The 21,657-nt window shown below is 41.6% G+C and overlaps 1 protein-coding gene and 1 pseudogene across 1 annotated transcript in view; one reads left to right on the top strand and one right to left on the bottom strand.

Annotated features, from left to right (window-relative positions):
- The first annotated feature begins 471 nt into the window (after positions 1–471).
- PPTC7 (protein phosphatase targeting COQ7) overlaps positions 472–21,657 on the top strand; it is a 43,433-nt gene continuing 22,247 nt past the window's right edge. The window contains exon 1 of the mRNA XM_040250727.1: positions 472–1,005. Coding sequence (XP_040106661.1) covers positions 771–1,005 — 235 coding nt within the window. The 5' untranslated portion in view covers positions 472–770. The remainder of the gene's footprint in view (positions 1,006–21,657) is intronic.
- On the bottom strand, positions 10,325–11,656 carry LOC120871071 (annotated as a pseudogene).

The raw sequence follows: 21,657 nt of genomic DNA, 5'->3' as shown, positions 1-21,657 counted from the left end.
TGGCTACAGTCCAGTTAGTGGACTAAACCTGTCCCTAAACCCTTCCAATATACAAATGCTAGAGGTGTTACTAGATTTGTGTACTTCAGTTTAATATATGTGTTACAGAAAAATCATACGTGACCCGATTAATTTTTTCCAGGTTTTTTTTTTTAAAGGAATAGTGGCGTTTTCTCTTCACTGAAAGCAGGGGAGAAAACTTCAAACAACCCACTTGTAATTCTCCGCGTTTTAACTTCAGTCTCGCGTCTGGGAACTTCTCCTAGGTCCTTGAAGCTAGGCAATGAAGTAAAAGAAGCGACTACAACCTCCGGACTACAACTCCCAGGAGACATTGTGACCACATCCTCTGCGCAAGCTCGACCTCTCTGACTGCATAGGGCACCGAGCCGAGGAGGAGGAGGCTTGGTCCTAAGCCGCGGGCCGTGGGCGGGACTATAGGCGTGGTCATAAGGGGGGCGGTGCTGCCGGCGCGGCCCGGAACACGCTAGTGGAGCGGAAGATGGCGGCGGCAGCGGTGGCTGCAGCCGGGACCCTAGTCGGGCTGAGGCGGAGGAGCCGCCGGTTCTGACCTCGCTCTGGCTCCAGTGCGCGCGGCGGAGCGTGTGCGAGGCCCCGCGCGTCGGGCAAGGGCGGCGGCGGTAACTGCGCGCCGCCTTGAGGAGCGTCCCGGCGGCGGCTCGGCTGCGGCTGAGGAGAGAGCCGGCTCCGGGCCTCCGCGTCCTCCTGTTCCCCGGGCCCCCCGCCTCCTCGGGGGGGCGGCGGCGGCGATGTTCTCGGTCCTCTCGTACGGGCGACTGGTGGCCCGCGCCGTGCTCGGCGGCCTCTCGCAGACCGACCCCAGGGCCGGAGGCGGCGGCGGCGGCGGCGGCGGCGGCGACTACGGGCTGGTGACGGCCGGCTGCGGCTTCGGCAAGGACTTCCGTAAGGGCCTCCTCAAGAAGGGCGCTTGCTATGGGGACGACGCGTGCTTCGTAGCCCGGCACCGCTCAGCAGACGTGCTCGGTGAGTGCCCGGCCGGGTCCCCCCTGCCCAGCCCCGGATCCGCCTCCTGGGGACTCCCCTGCTCGGGGCTTTTCCAGCTCCTCCAGGCGGTAAGAGGAGCCAGTGAGCCAGTAGTAGCTCATTTGTACGGAGCGCTTACTAGGTGCCAGGCGCCGTGCCAAGCGCTTGAAGGTGCGTTTTCCACTTGATCAACCCCCATTTTAGAGATGAGGAAACTGAGGCGCTGAGCGGTGGAGCCACATGCTCAAGGTCACACACCCTGAGAATGTGACCAGTTTGTCTGAGTCCGGAACCGCACTCTTAGTCACTTGGCAGTGCCAGCCCCAGACGACCTCGTTCCCTTCCCCGGCGACACCTGCAGCCTCCGAACCTCGCTCTCACTCCCTCGCTCCCTTCCTCCTCCCTCTGCGTGCCCTGGGGATCCCTGCTTCTTCGAGCTCCTGACGCCTTGGCCCGGCAATGGGTTGCGGGCTCCCGAGCAGACTGGCTGTCGTAAGCCCTACACAGCTCAGCCGCATTCTTTCGTCGCCTCGATCCAAGACCAGATCTCCCTCCTTGTCGGAGTCTCGCAGCAGAGGCCGCTGGCCTGGTAAAAGATCACTCGCAGTGCATTCTTCCAACTGATCTTGGCCACTTGAGGTCACTTAGGGTGGAAGAGAGTCTCCTTGACCCAAAATAGAATGGTCAAACCCTCTTCTCCACTGCGGCCAAGAAAGCCTTGAGAATTGGTTAAAGCCATTTCAGGCCACAGGTGCTTCGGAGGGCCTAGTCCAGTTACATCTTAGGGGTTGGGAGTCTTTAGAGTTAGAGCTTGCAGAAATGGCTAGATAGAATTCAGAAGCGATCAGAAACGTTATCATCATGCATGTCTTTGGAGGCAGTGCGTATGCTATAGACTCCTATCCATTTAAATCTCTCAATAAATGGAGCACTTCCTGTGAAAATGAAGGACACGTTGTCATTGAACTCAAGTTCAAATGTCGCTTTGTTTTCACTTCTCAGGTGAGATTAATTTGACTACTTTAAATTGCATATACTGAGCCAAAGCTTGGCATTGGAACACAAGGTCCTGTAATTTTATGATAATTACTTTTTAATTTGGTTTCAGAATAAGTCTATTAGCTTTGCTTTTACTCATGTACTGTGTATGAAGATAGCACTAGAAAAGTTGTTTTCAGTTTAATTTATGAAAACATCCTTTAGGTAGGTTGAAAAAAATCATTTAGTGTTTAGGCAAAGACTCCTTAGAAGGGAACTTGCAAGTTTTAAAAAAATTTTTTATTGGATTATAGTCGATTTACAATGTTGTGTTAGTTTCTGCTGTACAAAAGTGAATCAGATACACATATATCCACTTGTTTTTAGATTCTTTTCCCACATAGGTCATTATAGAGTACTGAGTAGAGTTCCCTGGGGGAACTTGAAAATTGAAGTCATACAAATCCACTCTAAAGTCAGCTCGACCCTGACTAAGAGTTTATTTCTTTATTTAATTTATATTTGACTGTGCTGGGTCTTCCTTGCTGCACGCAGGCTTTCTCTAGTTGCCGCAGGCAGGGGCTTCTCTTGTTGAGTATGTACTCTGGGCATATTGGCTTCAGTAGTTGAGGCGCATGGGCTCGGTAGTTGTGATGCAGAGGCTTAAGTTGCTCGGTGGCATGTGGGTCTTCCTGAATGAAGGATTGAACCCATGTCTTCTGCATTGGCAGGCAGATTCTTAACCACTGGGGAAGCCCCGATATCTTTTTTTTTTTTTAAAGGTCGGTTCTTTTTTCATTACAATCGAGGCACTTCACAGTTAAAAGCTTGTGACCTGTACTGCTTTTTCAAGTTGCTGGTATAGTGCAATAGGATAGAGGGTATTGAGCCACTAAGGTTCCCCCTTAAAAATCTGCTATGTGCTGGCTTATGTGAAAGATCTGTGATTTGATTAATGATTAAGGGGATAGTTTAATGTGTCAGATACCTATGCGGAAATTTGATTTGAAGTTTTTTGAAGGCTACCTTCTTAGTGGAGTGGGGTATTCATAAGGATATGTGAAACTTTGGTCAAACCCATTTTGAAAAATGTATAAACATACCATCCTGGCATAAACCCAGCCTGGTTTGGTGCTCAGCCTTACCACTCTCTGATCTGTGGTTTTGGGTAAGAGCCTCTCAGCTCATTTTCCTCCTCTAGACTTAGAGGATGAGGAAAGTGGACTACCTGATCGTCAAAAACTTGTGACCATCATATATTTTCTTTTTGTTTTGAAAAGATAGCACTCTTTGTTATTTTTCATCTCAAATAGTGGACATTACTTCCCATTTTATTCACGTGGTCACCTTCAGTAGATATTTTGTTTTATATCTGGCGCTGAAACCAGTGGTTCTTAACTTTGCTTGGTTCACTGTCCAAAGACTTTCTCTCTCCAGAAATGTGCATAGAGACAGAATTTTGCATAGGCCTTTGGAGACTTCAGAGACCCCGTGAAGTACATAGAATCCACCTATGGGCCGCCTAGAGGTCCATCTAGAGGTCCTCTTGGGTGGTACCAGATTAAGAACTATAGCTCTGTAGCCCCTCTTGAAAGGAATGTTCCTAGACATAACCAGACAGATGATGGCTTATGTGAACTGGGATGGTCTTTGGCCATATTTGACAAAGAGCTGTTTTGAGAGAGAATTGTGTGCAAATCAGGGAACACAGGTTCTCTAGGACTGTCTGTGTTGGAGCAGTTCTTCCAGAAAGCCATCTTGAGAGCCACCTGATACAATTTCTGAGTTGGCCTCATTTGATCTTTGGTTTCCAAAAACCAGTTCATATGATGGTGACTTCTCTATTTTAGTGACACCATCCCATTATAGGCAGATCTGGTTATCTCTTGCTGTGGAAGAGGTACTGAACCTCAGTGAGTTTTTAATACTGCTTTTTACTCTGGAAGTTGGAGTTGTAAACTGAATTGCATTAAAGACAATGCTGTGGGAGTTCCCTGGTGGCCTAGAGGTTAGGACTCAGTGCTTTCACTGCTGAGGCCCAGGTTTGATGGTGGCTCAGTCAGTAAAGAATCTGCCTGCAGTGTGGGAGATGTGGGTTTGATCCCTGGGTTGGGAAGATCCCCTGGAGAAGAAAATGGCAACCCACTTCAGTGGATTCTTGCCTGGAGAATTCCATGGACAGAGGAGCCTGGAGGGCTACAGTCCATGGGGTCCCAAAGAGTCGGACACAACTGAGCGACTAAGCACAGCACACCACAAGGGAACTGAGATCCCACAAGCAACATGGAGCAGCCGAAAAAACAGAGGCTGTGTTGAATAATGTTACGTTGAACCTCAGTGCTTTGAACCTTCTAGTTCTGTAGATAATTAGTTTTCTTTGGGTTGACACTATTTATTGCTGAGTTATCTGTGCAACTTCCTGTGGTCATCTAGGACTCTTTGGAATGAAAGCTGTTTATTTCTTTTTGTATTAGAGAAAGCTGTTTTATTTCTTTAATTTAGAATTATCTGTCCTGTTAGTCATGCAGTGACTAAAAGTACTTGCTGCTTTACAACATTTTTGTAGAGTCCCACTGGATTTCTTTTAGGAAAAACCAACTATGGTGGGTGTGGTGAGACATAGGAACCACTCCTATCCCCTGGAAAATTGGCAAAGGTGCTTTCTCTTTATTAGGTCCAACAGGAGTAAACCAGTACCAGCAGGAGCCATGTGCACTTTTCTTTTTCCTTCTTCCCTGTGACTAATACTGGGTTCTCTTGTTACTCAATGCGGCGTGGTTGCCTAAGTACATAAAAATATGGGAGCTGCCTAGTGTGTAATTGCTGGGCCTCTCACAGCCCTAAGCTACTTAACATAGAATCAAAGACTGTTGAGGGTTGTAAGATTTAGAAACCTTGGAATCCAATTCTTTCATTTTACTGAAGAGAAGACAGAAGTCTGCAGAGGGTCAAATGACTTTACCAAGGTTACTCCATTAGGAGTAACCCCACAAGGTTACTTTGCCAAGGTTAATGGCAGAATTAGGACTGGCACCAAGATTCCCTGTTCCAGTCCTCTTTCTGTTACACCACTGGTTAAGTGTTCTTGACAAGATAGGTGAGTTCAGAACTGGTCTGTTTGCTGGTACCGTTAAATCATTCTGGTAATGCTTTTCTCCCTTAAGGGCGTGTGTGTGTGTGTATGTACTTTTTTATTCATTCTATGACTCATAATTAAAGAGCAGCAAAAACTCCTTTGTATACTAAACCACAGTTTATTGAAAAAAAGATAGCATGGTGTAGGCCATCTAAGTTCTGGCTTTGAGTTGTATTGAGTTGTACAGTAATTCTTGTAAAACTGGACAATGTTTATTTAAGCTTGATTAACTTGAAACCTTAAGAGACTTAAATTGAAGAAAATAGGGAAAACCACTAGACCATTCAGGTATGACCTAAATCAAATCCCTTATGATTATACAGTGGAAGTGAGAAATAGACTTAAGGGACTAGATCTGATAGACAGAGTACCTGATGAACTACCGATGGAGGTTCGTGACATTGTACGTGACATTGTACCGGAGACAGGGATTAAGACCATCCCATGGAAAAGAAATGCAAAAAAGCAAAATGGCTGTCTGAGGAGGTCTTACAAATAGCTCTGAAAAGAAGAGAAGTGAAAAACAAAGGAGAAAAGGAAAGATATTCCCATTTGAATGTAGAGTTCCAAAGAATAGCAAAGAGATAAGAAAGCCTTCCTCAGCAATCAATGCAAAGAAATAGAGGAAAACAACAGAATGGGAAAGACTAGAGATCTCTTCAAGAAAATTAGAGATACCAAGGGAACATTTCATGCAAAGATGGGCTCGATAAAGGACAGAAATGGTATGGACCTAACAGAAGCAGAAGAAATTAAGAAGAGGTGGGAAGAAGACACAGAAGAACTGTACAAAAAAGATCTTCACGACCCAGATAATCACGATGGTGTGATCACTCATCTAGAGCCAGACATCCTGGAATGTGAAGTCAAATGGGCCTTAGAAAGCATCACTACGAACAAAGCTAGTGGAGGTGATGGAATTCCAGTTGAGCTATTTCAAACCCTGAAAGATGATGCTGTCAAAGTGGTACACTCAATATGCCAGCAAATTTGGAAAACTCAGCAGTGGCCACACGACTGGAAAAGGTCAGTTTTCCTTCAAATCCCAAAGAGAGGCAATGCCAAAGAATGCTCAGATTACCACACAATTGCACTCATCTCACATGCTAGTAAAGTAATGCTCAAAATTCTCCAAGCCAGGCTTCAGCAATACGTGAACCGTGAACTTCCAGACGTTCAAGCTGGTTTTAGAGAAGGCAGAGGAACCAGAGATCAAATAGCCAGCATCCTCTGGATCATCGAAAAAGCAAGAGAACTCCAGAAAAACATCTATTTCTGCTTTATTGACTATGCCAAAGCCTTTGACTGTGTGGATCACAAGAAACTGTGGAAAACTCTGAAAGAGATGGGAATACCAGACCACCTGGCCTGCCTCTTGAGAAACCTGTATGCAGATCAGGAAGCAACAATTAGAACTGGACATGGAACAACAGACTGGTTCCAAATAGGAAAAGGAGTATGTCAAGGCTGTATATCGTCACCCTGTTTACTTAACTTATATGCAGAGTATATCGTGAGAAACGCTGGGCTGGAAGAAGCACAAGCTGGAATCATGATTGCTGGGAGAAATATCAATAACCTGAGATATGCAGATGACACCACCCTTATGGCAGAAAGTGAAGAGGAACTAAAAAGCCTCTTGATGAAAGAGGAGAGTGAAAAAGTTGGCTTAAAGCTCAACATTCAGAAAACTAACATCATGGCATCTGGTCCCATCACTTAATGGGAAATAGATGGAAAAACAGTGGAAACAGTGTCAGACTATTTTTCTGGGCTCCAAAATCACTGCAGATGGTGATTGCAGCCATGAAATTAAAAGACGCTTACACCTTGGAAGGAAAGTTATGACCAACCTAGATAGCATATGAAAAAACAGAGATTTTACTTTGCCAACAAAGGTCCGTCTAGTCAAGGCTATGGTTTTTCCTGTCGTCATGTATGGATGTGAGAGTTGGACTGTGAAGAAAGCTGAGCGCCGAAGAAGTGATGCTTTTGAACTGTGTTGCTCTTGAGAGTCCCTTGGACTGCAAGGAGATCCAACCAGTCCATCCTAAAGGAGACCAGTCCTGGGTGTTCATGAAGGACTGATGCTGAAGCTGAAACTCCAATACTTTGGCTACCTCATGAGAAGAGTTGACTCACTGGAAAAGACTCTGATGCTGGGAGGGATTGGGGGCAGGAAGAGAAGGGGACAACAGAAGATGAGATGGCTGCATGGCATCACCGACTCGATAGACATGAGTTTGAGTGAACTCTGGGAGTTGGTGATGGACAGGGAGGCCTGGCGTGCTGCAGTCCATGGGGTCGCAAAGAGTCAGACACGACTGAGTGACTGAACTGAACTTGAAACCATAAACAGAAATAAAAGTCTACCCTCTAGATAAAATTTTGATTGTGGCCAGGAATTTGAAATGTTTCTGTGAGTTGTGCCAGTCTTAAAAGTAGTTTGTCTTGGGACTTCCTGGCAGTCCAGTGGTTAGGCCTCCACACTTCCACTGCACAGGGTACAAAGTTTGATACGTAGTCAGGGAACTAGGATCCTGTAAATCCCTCAGCATGACCACAAAAAAAATTTTTTTTAATAAAAAGTAGTTGCTTAAAGTATGAGGATTACTTGAACAATATAAAGATCAAAGTTTTATATAGGAAGTGAACTGGTTAGGTAGAATTTGATGTTTTCCAACAGTCATAGTAATTTTGATATACTTGATCAAAAAAAAAAGCTCTATATCTGAAAGTGAGTTGCCCTTGTAACAAAGTACTAGTCACCTTGGAGGAGTGTGTATGTGTGCTAATTCCAGCCTTTCAAGAAGCCCTCTTTTGAATTTCCCTTATCTAGATTTCAAGCTGTGTCAGGAAACCAGTCTCATCATTTATATAGTCACAATTTTCTGAAAGTCAGAATTCAACCTGACCTACCTGTCAACATTCAGCCAACATGACCCTGACTGAATTTTTTTTTTAAATATACAATTCACCTGCCATGACATTCACTGTTTAAAGTGAAAAGTTCAGCAACACAACATTCATGAGGTTGTGCAACCACTGCCACTAACTAGTTCCAGAACATATTCATCACTCTGCAAGAAAACCCCTAACGATTAGTCACTTCCCAACTCCCCTCCCTCAGCCCCTGGCAACAGAAAGTGGATTCTGACACTACAGATGTGTCTGTTTTGGGCATTTCAGGTGAGTGAAATCATGTAGTATGTGGTCTTTGGTGTCTGACTTTTTTTCACTCAGCATAAGATTTTTAGAATTTACCCATATTGGGACTTCCTGGCAGTCCAGTGGTTAGGACTTTGCCTTCCAATGCAGAAGATGCCAGTTCAGGCCCTGGTCAGGGAGCCAATATCCCACATGCTTCATGGCCCAAAAAACCCCAAAATATAAAGCAGAAACAGTACTAGAAGATTTATTTACACTGTAGTGTATATTCCTTTTCATGGCTGAATACTGTTCTGATATGGGTATGCTGCATTTATTTTTTATTTTTTTTTTTTTTGCTGCATTTAAAAATATCTGTTAATGGACCCTGTGTTGTTTCCACTTTTGGGCTGTTGTGAATAGAGCTGCTATGACACATTTATGTATAAGTTTTTTTGTAAACATATTTTCTATTCTCTTGGGTATATACCAAGAAATGAAATTGCTAGTCATATTATAACTTTGTAACTGTGAGCAATATAGTTGTCTTTATATATCTATTTTATATTGTTCTAATATAATTATTACTAGAGGGGGAATATTTTTTAAATGTCAGCAGTCAGATATATAAGTTCTGAGATCAATCAGTACTTTAAATATGCTGGATTTCATAATAATCTATTTGCTTTCGAGAGAAAATTGTGGAATGTTAAGGAAGTATGAGAATTGTTGGCTCAGTAAAAGAGCCTTCCAGGACTCGTAGAAACAGCAGGGTTTAAGAAGCTACTGACGAAAAAATAGCCACTGATTAGTTGCTCTCCGACTCTTCATGGTATTCTCTCATTCTGTAATAGATAGATTACAGGGTTAACGGATAGAGGAATTTTGCTGTTTGTTTCTTAAATCCTGTTCACTGATATTTTTCTCATGTTGCTACATAGGTATATTGTACTTTTCATAAGGTATAAGACGTGTTATTTTTAAAGTCATTTTCTCATTTGTTTTACTGTCAGAGAGAGCCACTTTTCTTTTAGTCAGTCTTTAGTCTATGAATTCTCAAGCTTAGGTTTTAAATTTTCCTAACTTCCAGCTTCTGTTTGTTAATAATCTCCTTAAAGGAATTGGATGAATTTTTTTTTAATAGAGCAAGTAATTGCATTTTAAATGCATGACAATACTTTTTAGAAAATATACTTTTGTTAAAAGGTTTTAAATTGTAACAGAAGGTAAGAGGTAGATATTAGCTGGTTGTGCTGTGGGTATTTTGCGGGGAGAGGAGTGGAGGGACCCTGGATTAGAGGAGGCTGTTCCTGAACTTTAGCCCTGCTTTCTGAAACTGCCCAATACATGACCTGAATGGTTGCAACAGTGTCCAAACGGAGTTTGTACCCCTGTGACTCAAGAACCACTACACCAGGTCAGAGTATTTGACCTACAACCATGTCCTTTGAATAAACGCTTATGTCAAGTTCAAACGAAATGCAAATTCATTTTATAAAGGTCCCTATGCCTTTTAGAGAGGCCTTAACTGGGACTTTAAGTCAGAATTTTCAGGAAAATGCTTTGGAAGAGTAAGTTGACAGTTTGTTCTGTCTAAAGAAGTTTTACTTTTCGGTCAGTTGAAGAATGATGTGCTTTCTAAGTTTGCCTTTCAAAGCTAGTGTTAACTTTTGGTCTCATTTTAAGAACTGGTTACCTATATCCTAATTCTTGTCATTTGTATTAAATTCAGTCATCTGTCTTGTTTGAGAGTTGTCAAATATTTTTAAAATCTATTAGTTTTCTATCTCTCTGAGATCTAAAAGCATTTGTTTCCTGTTATTAAACAGTTCACACAGTTCACAGAATTGCATCATAAATCAAAACATTTTTTGCAGAAACTGACACACTGCAGAAGGCATTGGGCTGATAACACACACTTACTCATTTAAACTTGAGTTGACAAGTGGCACCGATCTTCCAGTTTAAAATTTTAAAGAAAATGCTAAACACCTTTTTTTTTGTGATTAATAGCTCAGTCTATTAGCTATTTTAATAAAGTAAATCCTTATAGTGAAAACAACATACTAGAAATAGCTTTTTAAAAGCTTTTTTTATGATATGCTTACAAAGGGTCAGACCTAAGTGAAAACATCCACCACAGTGGTAATATAATGAGTAAAGCTGAACACTGCGCAGACAGACTGACTCTTTAAAGCCAGATTAGCTTCTTGACACCATGAAGATCATACTCTGAATTTGTATGAGGGCAGCTTCTAAACATAGTTGGTCTTAATTTAACAATGCAAAAATTCCACTTTCTCAGTTACGATCAAGTTTCAGAGAGGAGTTCCTTTGGTCTTAATGACATTTACTCCTGAACCTCGTTGCCTTTCCGATGCCTCTTCATTCTTGAATAGGGACTTATTGTATCATCCGTCACAAAATCATATAGCACTTTTATCCAGGAATTGTAGTGGGGGAGGTTTTAATAGTACTCAGCAGCTATTTTCCTCACCAGGGGAAGGCTTTTTCCGGGAATGTTGGGAAAGTAAGTCGTGGTGTTCATTATGGTAACCCACATTGAAGGTGAGTAAATTCAGAGGCCCATAATGTGAGTAAGTTTCATGTCCTTTTAAGAACATATAATGTTCAGCTATAAAATGTCCAGAAATCGGGTGCAAACCTAGGCCAAGTAAGGAGGCTGCCAACATGTAGACTAAAGATTTAACTCCCAAAACATAGTAAATCACGATGTCAAAAGTGATCTGGATCACAGTATTGATTATTTCCAGATAAGAGATTGGTTTGGGGTTGATGAACAGAGGTCGAAAAGCATAAAAGAGAGGCTGAAGGATGACCCTTATAAACTTTCTGCAAGTAGTACAGAAGAACCAGCCTTCAAAGTCGGTTGGAATGTCCACATCGATGCCGTCGCCTCCAAGGTATCGATGATGATCCATGTGATATCTCTTAAAGGAAACTGAATATGGGACACTAATAGGGAGATTGGCAAATATTCCAAACCAACGATTCCACATAGCTTTGCAGTGGCCAAAGGCACTGTTGTGGGAAACTTCATGAATAGCCAGAGTCATTGAATGATTAATGCAGCTGCCAAAGGCATATGCCCAAAACAGGACCCATTTCCAGTCTAAGTCCTTTACTAAGTAAAATGCAACAAACTGAGTGAGAACCATCATAATTACAATCCATATCAAGTTGGAATCAGGTTTCATTAAGGATTTTATCTCTGGATACTTTGCCAGGATCTCCTGGCGCCGAGTGGCGTGCGGCTGATCGGTGTAGACCCACTCGAAGTCTTCCCGCGAAACGCGGTTCCCCATGGCGGTGGGCTCTCGCTCCTATCCACTCTCCTCCCGGGCGGACGGAGGAGAAAGCGAAGGCGGCCGCTCGGCAACTCCAAGAAAATGCTAAACACCTTTGAATGGGATCCCAAACTGGATTTTAAGGGAACGCTGTGGTGGGGGGGTGGGGCAGTGAAGGAGCAGAAACTTTTCTTTAAAGAGTAAAGATACTTCATTCTGTTTTCTCCTAAGCCTTTGTTCAATATCTGACACAAAATATGATTCAGCTTACCAGTGCTTTATTCAGTGCTTTAGATTTTACAGTGTATTTTTATATTTTACCTTATTTAATCTTTTACCTATGAGATAGTTGCTCTTACCTCTGCTTAATTTGTGTCTGTTTCCTCGTCTATAAAGTTGACTCATCAGTAAGGTTAGTACAGCTAGTATCAGAGCTGGGACTTGAATAAGTTTTCTCTTTCGAATCTAGTGCTTTTAAATAAATGATTTTGTTTTGTGCTTATAAAAAGTAATACATGTTCACAAAAGCACAGTATGAAATACTTGTAGCTTATAACTCAGTTACAGTCAGTGTGGTTTCCTCTAACTTTTGTGTATATACAATTGTATGTATACAAATTAACAAATAAGATCCGGTTACTATATATTCTGCTCTGTAATGTTGTTAATAAGTAATGTAACTTGAGCATATTTCCATACTAACAATCTTAGGTATATTTTACTGCATATATAGCCCATGAAGTCCTCTATTTTTAGTTATTTAGATTATTTTCAATTTTCTGTTACAAGTAACACTAGAGTAAATATCTCTACATTTGACTATTTCCTTAGGATAAATTCCTTGAAGAGCAGTTCCTGAGTCTAAGGCTGTGAACTTTTGAAAGGCTTCTGATTTAAATAGTAGTGTAGGTCCCTCCAAAAAAGTTATACAAATTCATACCTTTCCATTGGTTATGAAATTACTCTCATCAGTAAGCTTATTGTTGGAACCTCCCTGGTGGTGCATTGGATGGGAATTTGTCTGCCAATACAAGGAACACAAGGTTCAATCCCTGGTCCAGGAAGATACCACGTGCTGCGGAGCAGCTAAGTCCCTGTGCCACAGCCACTGAGCTTGAGCTCTAGAGCCCTCAAACTGCAATTACTGAGCCCTGCTGTCAAAACTACTGCAGCCCGAGTGCCTAGAGCCCGTGCTCTGCAACATGAGAAGCCTGCGCACTGCAACTAGAGTAGCCCTCGTGCAAAGCAACGAAGACCCAGAGCAACAAAATAAATAAGGAAAAATTTAAAAATATATATATAAGCTTATTGTTGATCTTGAGTCTGTCACATTTAACAATTTATGAATTTACTAGGTTCTTAAACAGTTATTTTTGAGGTGAATAAGTTTGTAGCTGGTGAATAGTTCTAGAATTGATGAATTGTTGGTATGAATCCCACGGACTACAAAATGACTGCAAAAACTTGCCAGAGACTACAAAAGTGACTTGCTACAAAGAGTGCTTTCTGCTTAGCGACTGAGTACTATTTTGACTCAAGCCAGTTCCAACACATTTTTGCACTGATTTTTCTTTTACTCATTTCTTTTTGCTCATTCCCTCATGATGAGGGAACTTCTTTCTTTTTGTACTACTGCGACTGTACATTTTGATCTTTGAAGGATGCTGTCTCCAGTAGGTTTTTGACTTATCAAAGTAGTCTGTGCTGTCATTTGAGGCAGATGCAAAAGGTTAGCTATGCTGAATGAAGCAAACGAAGAGTGCTTCTGTTTTTAACATCAGTGTTTGGGTAGCAGTTTTGAATTAGAAAATATAGATTTAAACTATTTACACAAGAAAACTTCATGGCCTCTAGGTTGAATGCTAATTGGCAATATGGTCATCAGTGTTGCTATGAAATGAGAAAATATAAACAGAGATGTCTTATTTTAAAAATCCACTTCTTAATTCTTGAGAAGCCACATTCATCTTAGCTTTCTTGTTCATGTACACTGAATTCACTGAACAATTAATGGTCGTTGATGTGTATTGTGAATAAATTCTACACATAGATACTAAATCATTTACAGATCATCTGAATTCAGTGAAGCCAGTTAATCTATAGCTATCTTTTATTTTATCAGAATTTCAAATTGAAAAATGGTTGGCCTTCCGTTTTGTCAGTGGCCTAAAGGAGAAAAAACTTCCTCAACATTCTAGTCAGATGGTTAAAACTGAAGTAAAGGGATATGGGACATTGTTTTTTTAAATCATTATTGAAATTCTCTGAAAACATACATGAGGTGGTATACTAATGGGAAAGGATAAATTGAAAAGCCTGCAATGGAATGTTTGCTTCAAAAGTAAATGTAATATTCTTCATACAGTAAATGTAATATTCTTTCCAGGTGGCGCTAGTGATAAAGAACCTACCTGCCATTTCAGGAGACATAAGAGATATGAGTTTGATCCTTGGGTCGGGAAGATCCCCTGGAGAAGGACATGGCAGCCCACTCTGGTATTCTTGCCTGGAGAATCCTGTGGACAGAGGAGCCTGGCAGGCTACCATCCATAGGGTTACAAAGAGTTGGACATGGCTAAAGTGACTTAGTACGTGCCTGTTAACTTTTATTTTATAGAGTTTCTAAAACAGGCTACCTTGTCTTGCATTATGACTTCAGTTCAGTTCAGTCACTCAGTCATGTCCGACTCTTTGCGACCCCATGAACTGCAGCACTCCAGGCCTCCTTGTCCATCACCAACTCCTGGAGTCCACCCAAACCCATGTCCATCGAGTCGGTGATGCCATCCAACCATCTCATCCTCTGTTGTCCCTTTCTCCTGCCCTCAATCTTTCCCAGCATCAGGGTCTTTTCAAATGAGTCAGCTCTTTGCATCAGGTGGCAAAAGTTTTGGAGTTTCTGCTTCAACGTTAGTCCTTCCAGTGAACACCCAGGACTGGTCTCCTTTAGGATGGGCTGGTTGGATCTCCTTGCAGTCCAAGGGACTCGCAAGAGTCTTCTCTAGCACCACAGTTCAAAAGCATCAATTCTCTGGCGCTCAGCTTTCTTTATAGTCCAACCCTCACATCCATACAAGACCACTGGAAAAATCATAGCCTTGACTGGATGGACCTTTGTTGGCAAAGTAATGTCTCTGTTTTTTATTTTTTTATTTTTTGTCTCTGTTTTTTAATATGCTGTCCAGGCAAGAATACTGGAGTGGGTTGCCATTTCCTTCTCCAGGGGATCTTCCCAACCCAGGGATCGAACCCAGGTCTCCCGCATTGGAGGCAGATGCTTTAACCTCTGAGCCACCAGGGAAGCTCCAGTATGCTGTCTAGGTTGGTCATAACTTTTCTTCCGGGGAGTAAGTGTCTTTTAATTTCATGGCTGCAATCACCATCTGCAGTGATTTTGGAGCCCAGAAAAATAAAATCAGCCACTGTTTCCACTGTTTCCCTATCTATTTCCCATGAAGTGATGGGACCAGATGCCATGATGTTAGTTTTCTGAATGTTGAGCTTTAAGCCAACTTTTTCACTCTCCTCTTTCACTTTCATCAAGAGGCTTTTTAGTTCCTCTTTCACTTTCTGCCATAAGGGTGGTATCATCTGCATATCTGAGGTTATTGATATTTCTCCCAGCAATCTTGATTCCAGCTTGTGTTTCTTCCAGCCCAGTGTTTCTCATGATGTACTCTGCATATAAGTTAAATAAGCAGGGTGACAATATACAGCCTTGACGTACTCCTTTTCCTGTTTGGAACCAGTCTGTTGTTCCATATCCAGCTCTAACTGTTGCTTCCTGACCTGTATACAGGTTTCTCAAGAGGCAAGTCAGGTGGTCTGGTATTCTCATCTCTTTTAGAATTTTCCAGTTTATTGTGATCCAGACATTGTGACTTAGAATCTTAGAAACTCTGCAGAGAATTTGTCCTCCTGCCCTTTATTTCACAGTTGAGAAAACTAAAGTTTAGAGAAGTTATTTGGTCAGTGTCCTACAGCCAGTTAGTGGCAAAGAATGCTGGGTGCTGTGTCATCTCCAAGACTGCTTTTCAAGTGTCTTTCCATTCAGGCTTAGGTTAACGTTGTGAGGGGAGGGCACGACACCTTGTGCAACTGTAGGATGAGGTAATGGGCTCATTTCCTCCCTCTCTCTTTGTTTTTAAAATTTTTCTTTGGAATAAAGTTGATTTACAATGTAGTTTTAGGTGTACAGCAAAGTATCACTTATATATATATATCCGCTCTTTCTTTAGATTCTTTTCTCATGTAGGGCACTACAAAGTATTGAGTAGAGTTCCCTGTGCTATACAGTAAGTTCTTATTAAGTTCTTATTAGTTATCTATTTTAGTAGTGTGTATATGTCAATCCCAGTCTCCCAGTTTATCCCTCTCCCCCACCACCAATGGATTACTTCTCTTTTTGAAGTGCTCAGGTGAAAGTTGGTATACAAAAATTCAGTATTCTAACTTACCAGTACAATCAACTGAATTCATTGTTTACTGGTTGTTTCCTGTTAGTCCCTGATAGATGCTGTGGAAAAGACCCAAGAACAAAACAGATTTCGGCTCTGACGTTTCATAGCCCCATGGAGAAGTTCACATATGCACAGGAACAGTATAAAAGAATGCATACACTTTGGGAGATGTGGAAACATGGAGTCGGGCTTCCAGAGATCGGTTTTTCAATACATTGAGCGAAGTGAAGGGATTGGTAAGGCTCTCCAGATTGAGTGATAAGCAGAGGCACAGAAGATTTCCCAAATACAGCTGTTTTGAGGCTAGAGAGTAGTTTGGGCTGGCAAGGTGGAGATAGAAGGATGACTGAGAATTGATGTTAAAAAGTAGATTAAGACCAAGTTTCAAAGGTCACAGTTGCCATATTGGGTGTCGTTTTGTTTTTCGGTTTTGGTAGAAAGCTATAGAAGATGTATTTGCTTTTGTTGTTTTGGGTTTAGTTTGATTGTTTTTTGAAGAAACAACACACTTGGATGGTACAGAATGCAGAAGGTATTGAGAATTCAAAAGTACGCATACAGTAAGGTTTCTCTTGTCTCCTAGCTGCAGAAGTTCCTCTCCCAGAAGAAACCAGTGATATCAGTTTTTTATATATTCTTCTAGAGAATGTTCTTAGAAATACAAGTAAATAAGTGTATATACATGGAAGGTATTTGACAAGAAATATAATATGGACGTAGCAGTGTTGTTTAAAAAAAAGGTAGAGAGGATATAATGAGAGCTCAGAAGGCAAAAGACCAATTAGGAAGCTCCTGAAATGGTCTGAGCTAGAATGGGGTTTAACTAGGGACACTGGGAAGTAGCTGGGCTTCAGGCACAATGCAGACATAGAATCACCAGGACTTAATGATAATTGGACAAAGAGGGTGAAGGAGAAAGAGAAATTGAAGTTGATTTTGAGGTTTTACCTTCTAGAAGCTTCTTTAAGGTTTCAAGCCTGGAAGTGTGGCTGGGTTTGGCTGCCTGTAATTGGGTTAGGAAATGCAAGAGAAGAGTCGACTTTGGAAATTGAAAATGGAATTGATTGGTAGAAGAGGCATTTCAGAGGCACAGTCATTTGGCTTGGGCATGCATGTGTCCGTCTGGTCTTTATGGAGTCCTTAGTGTGCAGAAGAAGCTGAGTCTTATTAGAATCTCTTGCACAGTTTGGATTTTTAAACTTTGTTATGAGGCCCAGGCTTACCCTGGGCCTACTGGCTCCGTAGGTGGGGTTTGGGTTCCACAGGTCATCTCAGTGTGCAGCAGGAATTCAGAACTGTTGTGATGGGAACCCTGCTAGCACTCGGGGATGAAATTTGTTACCAGTATGAGAAAGTTTCATCCCTGAAGGGGGTCACAATAAGGAGAGGAAAGTTATGATAGAGGTGTTGCTGTTACCATAGTAGGCTCAGGAGATCGTTAGGTCCACTAACATCTATGTGTTAGTAGTAGTTATAAGATTCCCCACTTAAAATGATAAATTTCAAAGTGTGAACCTTGGCACATTGTAGACAGCAGGTACTTAAGAGATATTTGTTAAATAAGCTTACTTCAGAGTCATTTCTGGAAAAAGAAAGCTAGTTTATTTCCTCAAGATGCAGGTGAATCTTTTTCTTTGTGTATTTTTTGGAGACAAATACAGATTTGTTCCTTGGTGCTTGAAAACGTTGCTGTTAAATGTTTAATGGAATATTGAATGGTGGTGGATGTGTGACCAGGAAAGCTGAATGGACCACTCGTCTTTTAGATGTTATTCATGAGTGGGAATTGTCTTTCGATTGAAACCATAGTCCAGTGTTTGTCAGGCTTGCAGCCCACACTGACCAAAGAACTCTTTTTTTCTGATCGCTGCAGAGTCTGTATACACAGTCTATAACTTGGCCTTTTTAAAGAGAGGCATAACACTCATTTACTGCGTGTTGGCCATGAGCTGAGCAGTGTAATGAGGCAATCTTTACACCATTATCCCTGTTCCCTCACACCAGGACTTGATGTTCATGAGTTGATTCCCATTTACAGGTGAAGATAATGAGGCTCAAAGTGTTACCCAGGGTGCCCTTAGTACACCTCATCCGAGTCCTGGAGCTGGAATTTGAACCCAGATCTGACTCCAAAGCCTGTGCCCTTGCCCATTGTGTTTATAATGACTTTGATGCCACAAATGATCACTTAAAGGCCTGGTGTTCTGCGATTCATGAGATCACAAAGAGTCGGACACGACTGAGCGACTGAACTGAACTGAACTGGTGGTTCAGATGGTAAAGCGTCTGCCTGCAATGCAGGAGACCCCAGGTTCGATCCTTGGGTCAGGAATATCCCCTGGAGAAGGAAATGGCAACCCACTCCAGCTCTTGCCTGGAAAATTCCATGGACGGAGGAGCCTGGTAGGCTACAGTCCATGGTGTTGCAAAGAGTCGGACACGTGTTTTACTGAGATAATCTTTGTTGGTTCTGAGTACTGTTTTTTTTGAAAGTCGCTCAGTCATGTCTGACTCTTTGTGATCCCATGAACTATACAGTCCGTGGGATTCTCCAGGCCAGAATACTGGAGTGGGTAGCCTTTCCCTTCTGCAGGGGCTCTTCCCAACCCAGAGATCAAACCCGGGTCTCCCACATTGCAGGCAGATTCTTTACCAGCTGAGCCACAAGGGAACCCCTTTATTGTTAAGTTGCTCAGTCATGTCTAGCTCTCTGTGACCCCATGGACTGCAGCACGTCAGGCTTCCCTGACTTTCACCATCTCTGGGAGTTTGCTCAAACTCAAATCCATTGAGTGGATGATAACATCCATCCGTCTCATCCCCTGTCGCCCCCTTCTCCTGCTTTCAATCTTTCCCAGCATCTGAGTCTTTTCCAGTGAGTTCCCTCTTTGCATCAGGTGGCCAAAGTATTGGAGCTTCAGCATCGGTCTCCAGTGAATATTCAAGGTTGATTTCCTTTAAGATGGACTTGTTTGATCTTCTTGCTGTCCAAGGGACTCTCAAAAGTCTTCTCCAGCACCACAGTTCAAAAGCATCAGTTAGTTATAACTATTCCTAGGCTAATAATTGAGCAAAGCCCCCTGATTAAAACAGAGAAAGACCTCAGTGAGCCTTGCTGAACTGTCAGTAGGCCTCTGGAACTTTGTTGGCGTCAGGCCAGCTCTGCTTCTGAGGGACCTCCCAGATGCCTTAACTCCCACAGTGCATTGTTTGGCTAATTGCAGGTTAGAGGTTCGTGGTAGGGGGATGATAGGTGTTTACCTGAAGGTGAGATTTCTCTGCTCTTAGACCTGTAACCTCACCTTTATTACGTGTACTTTATTCATATTAGTAAAAATCACAGGGAGCTGTCTGAAATGCCTCTCTCCTCAGCCTCCTCTTGCATAACTTGTATTTTCATCTTTCCAGGCTCAAATCAGACACCTCTCCCTTAATACTTTGCTGATTTCTTCAGCCGGATGTAATCTGATCTTCCTTAGTTTTGGTTTTAGTGGTGCATATTTATTTTTATTTTATTTTATTTTTTTAATAGCCAGTTATCTTAAGCCTCTCAACCCTACTCCCCCCATCACAGCACTTGATTTTAAGTTCCTCTGGCCAGGAAATCTTTTACTATATGTAAATCCGTTTGGCTCCCTTTCACCACAATGTTTTACATATAGGAAATACTCAATAAAATGTTGAATAGCTTTACTATTTAATGTAAGTGTAAAATGCAGTTCTCACTGAATTTGTATAGTTTATCATTTCTCCCTTAAAGGTAACATGTACTCATTACTGAAAAACTGAGAAAGTATGGAAAATAAAAAGAAGAAAAAAATTACTTGTTTTGCCATCTGAAGGTCATTACTTAATTGACCAATATATTGAAAACATAATTAGTATTCAGAAATTAAGGGTCAGTTCCTCATTTGGCCTTAATCAAAAGAATTGTTTTCACTTGTTAATTTAAAAAAAAAGCATTTATTGCCAGGGTTGCATGTGACTTGACCTCTCCCAGAGGGTGGTATTTTAGTAAAAAACAGCTGTTATTTTTATAGGGGGGGTGAAGAAAGTAGGGGGTAAAACAGTATCCTCTTTGGGTGTTGTTGTTTAGTTCCTAAGTCATGTCTGATTCTTTGCAACCCTGTGGACTGTAGCCCGCAGGCTTCTCTGTCCATGGGATTTCCCAGGCAAAAACAGTGGAGTGGGTTGCCACTTCTTTCTCCAGGGAATCTTCCTAATCCAGGGATTGAACACTCCCCCGCCCCCCGCCCTGTCTCCTGCATTGGCAGACACATTCTCTACCACTGAGCCACCAGAGAAACCCTATGTTAATTGTTATGAATATTAAGCTAACCTTTAAGACCAAAATTCTAGATCTCATCTTATAAATGGAAGGAAATTTTTTCTGTTAACTTAAAGGGCCAGTACAAGGCACACATCAGATGGCTGAACTTTCATTGTTACTTTCTTATTTAAATATTAAATTATTAAGCATTGTGTAACATTTCCTAATATCTAGAAATGGAAAATCCTCAGCTTTAATAGAAACCATTAATTCTGTAACACACTAAGGGCCCTGTGTCTACTGTTCATAACTTAAAATCATTGTGACCCCCCCACACCCAGATGATTTGTCTGTTGCTTCCTCCTGTCCAAAAAGCATTGCCAGCAGCATTTAGCATTTGAATAAGATACTGTTGCAGCTCAGAAAAGAGTGAAGTGACCTTTATCTGTGACTTCACCCTCAACTTTTAAGATACCCAAGGTCCTCAGCCACAGTTAAATCCAAACACATCATTCCACATTAAATATTTGGTATTTAAACAGAAGAGGTAAAGGAAGTTAGAGAAAAGAACATTTTTTTGTTTAAAAAGGTTGACTTTGAGTTTCTTTGCCTTCACACTGTCATTTCCTAATCATCTTCTGGAGATTACAATCTCTAACTAATGAATTATTCTGGACAACAGGTGTAAATGTATATATGTATGTGTGTGCATTTTAATTTGATTAATTATTGAGTAATTTCATGTTTACTGAGCTAGAAAGGAATAGCTATTTTCTTTAGAATTCTAAAACATAAAATAGATCATTTATTCCTCCTTTGAGTCCATTTTTGAGCTTTGTTAACTGTTCTAGACAGTACTATTTCTTTAGCACAATTTGAGTTTTGCTGACAGGTTCCCTTTTCACACATTTTATCACAGGGTTTGAACCATTCTTTCTTCCATCCTTTCAGCTTTATTGCCTCAGCTTTGAGTTAGCTGTTTTACTTAGAGATCTTGAGTTCTTGACGTAGACTTGGTATCTGGAGAATTCGAAGATGCATGTTTCATCGTGACTGATGCATAGTGGTTACTTTGGAGAAACCTTGCAAAGGGAATATATCACTTGCTTGTTAAAGCAGGAAGGACATCATAATCTATATAATTTCACCTCTAGAGAACTGAAAGGAGTTTTAGTCAAAGCAAATTGTACTTTTCTGAATAAATCAACTCTTAAATACATTTTCCCAGTAATCCTCCTTTTTGTTCCCTTCGGGATAAGTATTTGCAGATACATTTCACAGTCCTGAATCACGGGGGAGTGTTCCTAGTGCCCAAATAGTTGAGGCTTCAGGATTGTTGATACAAGTGTGATT

Source organism: Oryx dammah, unplaced genomic scaffold, assembly GCF_014754425.2.
Source record: "Oryx dammah isolate SB20612 unplaced genomic scaffold, SCBI_Odam_1.1 HiC_scaffold_12, whole genome shotgun sequence".
Taxonomy (NCBI): Eukaryota; Metazoa; Chordata; class Mammalia; order Artiodactyla; family Bovidae; genus Oryx; species Oryx dammah.
This window is presented reverse-complemented; position numbering and strand designations above follow the sequence as displayed.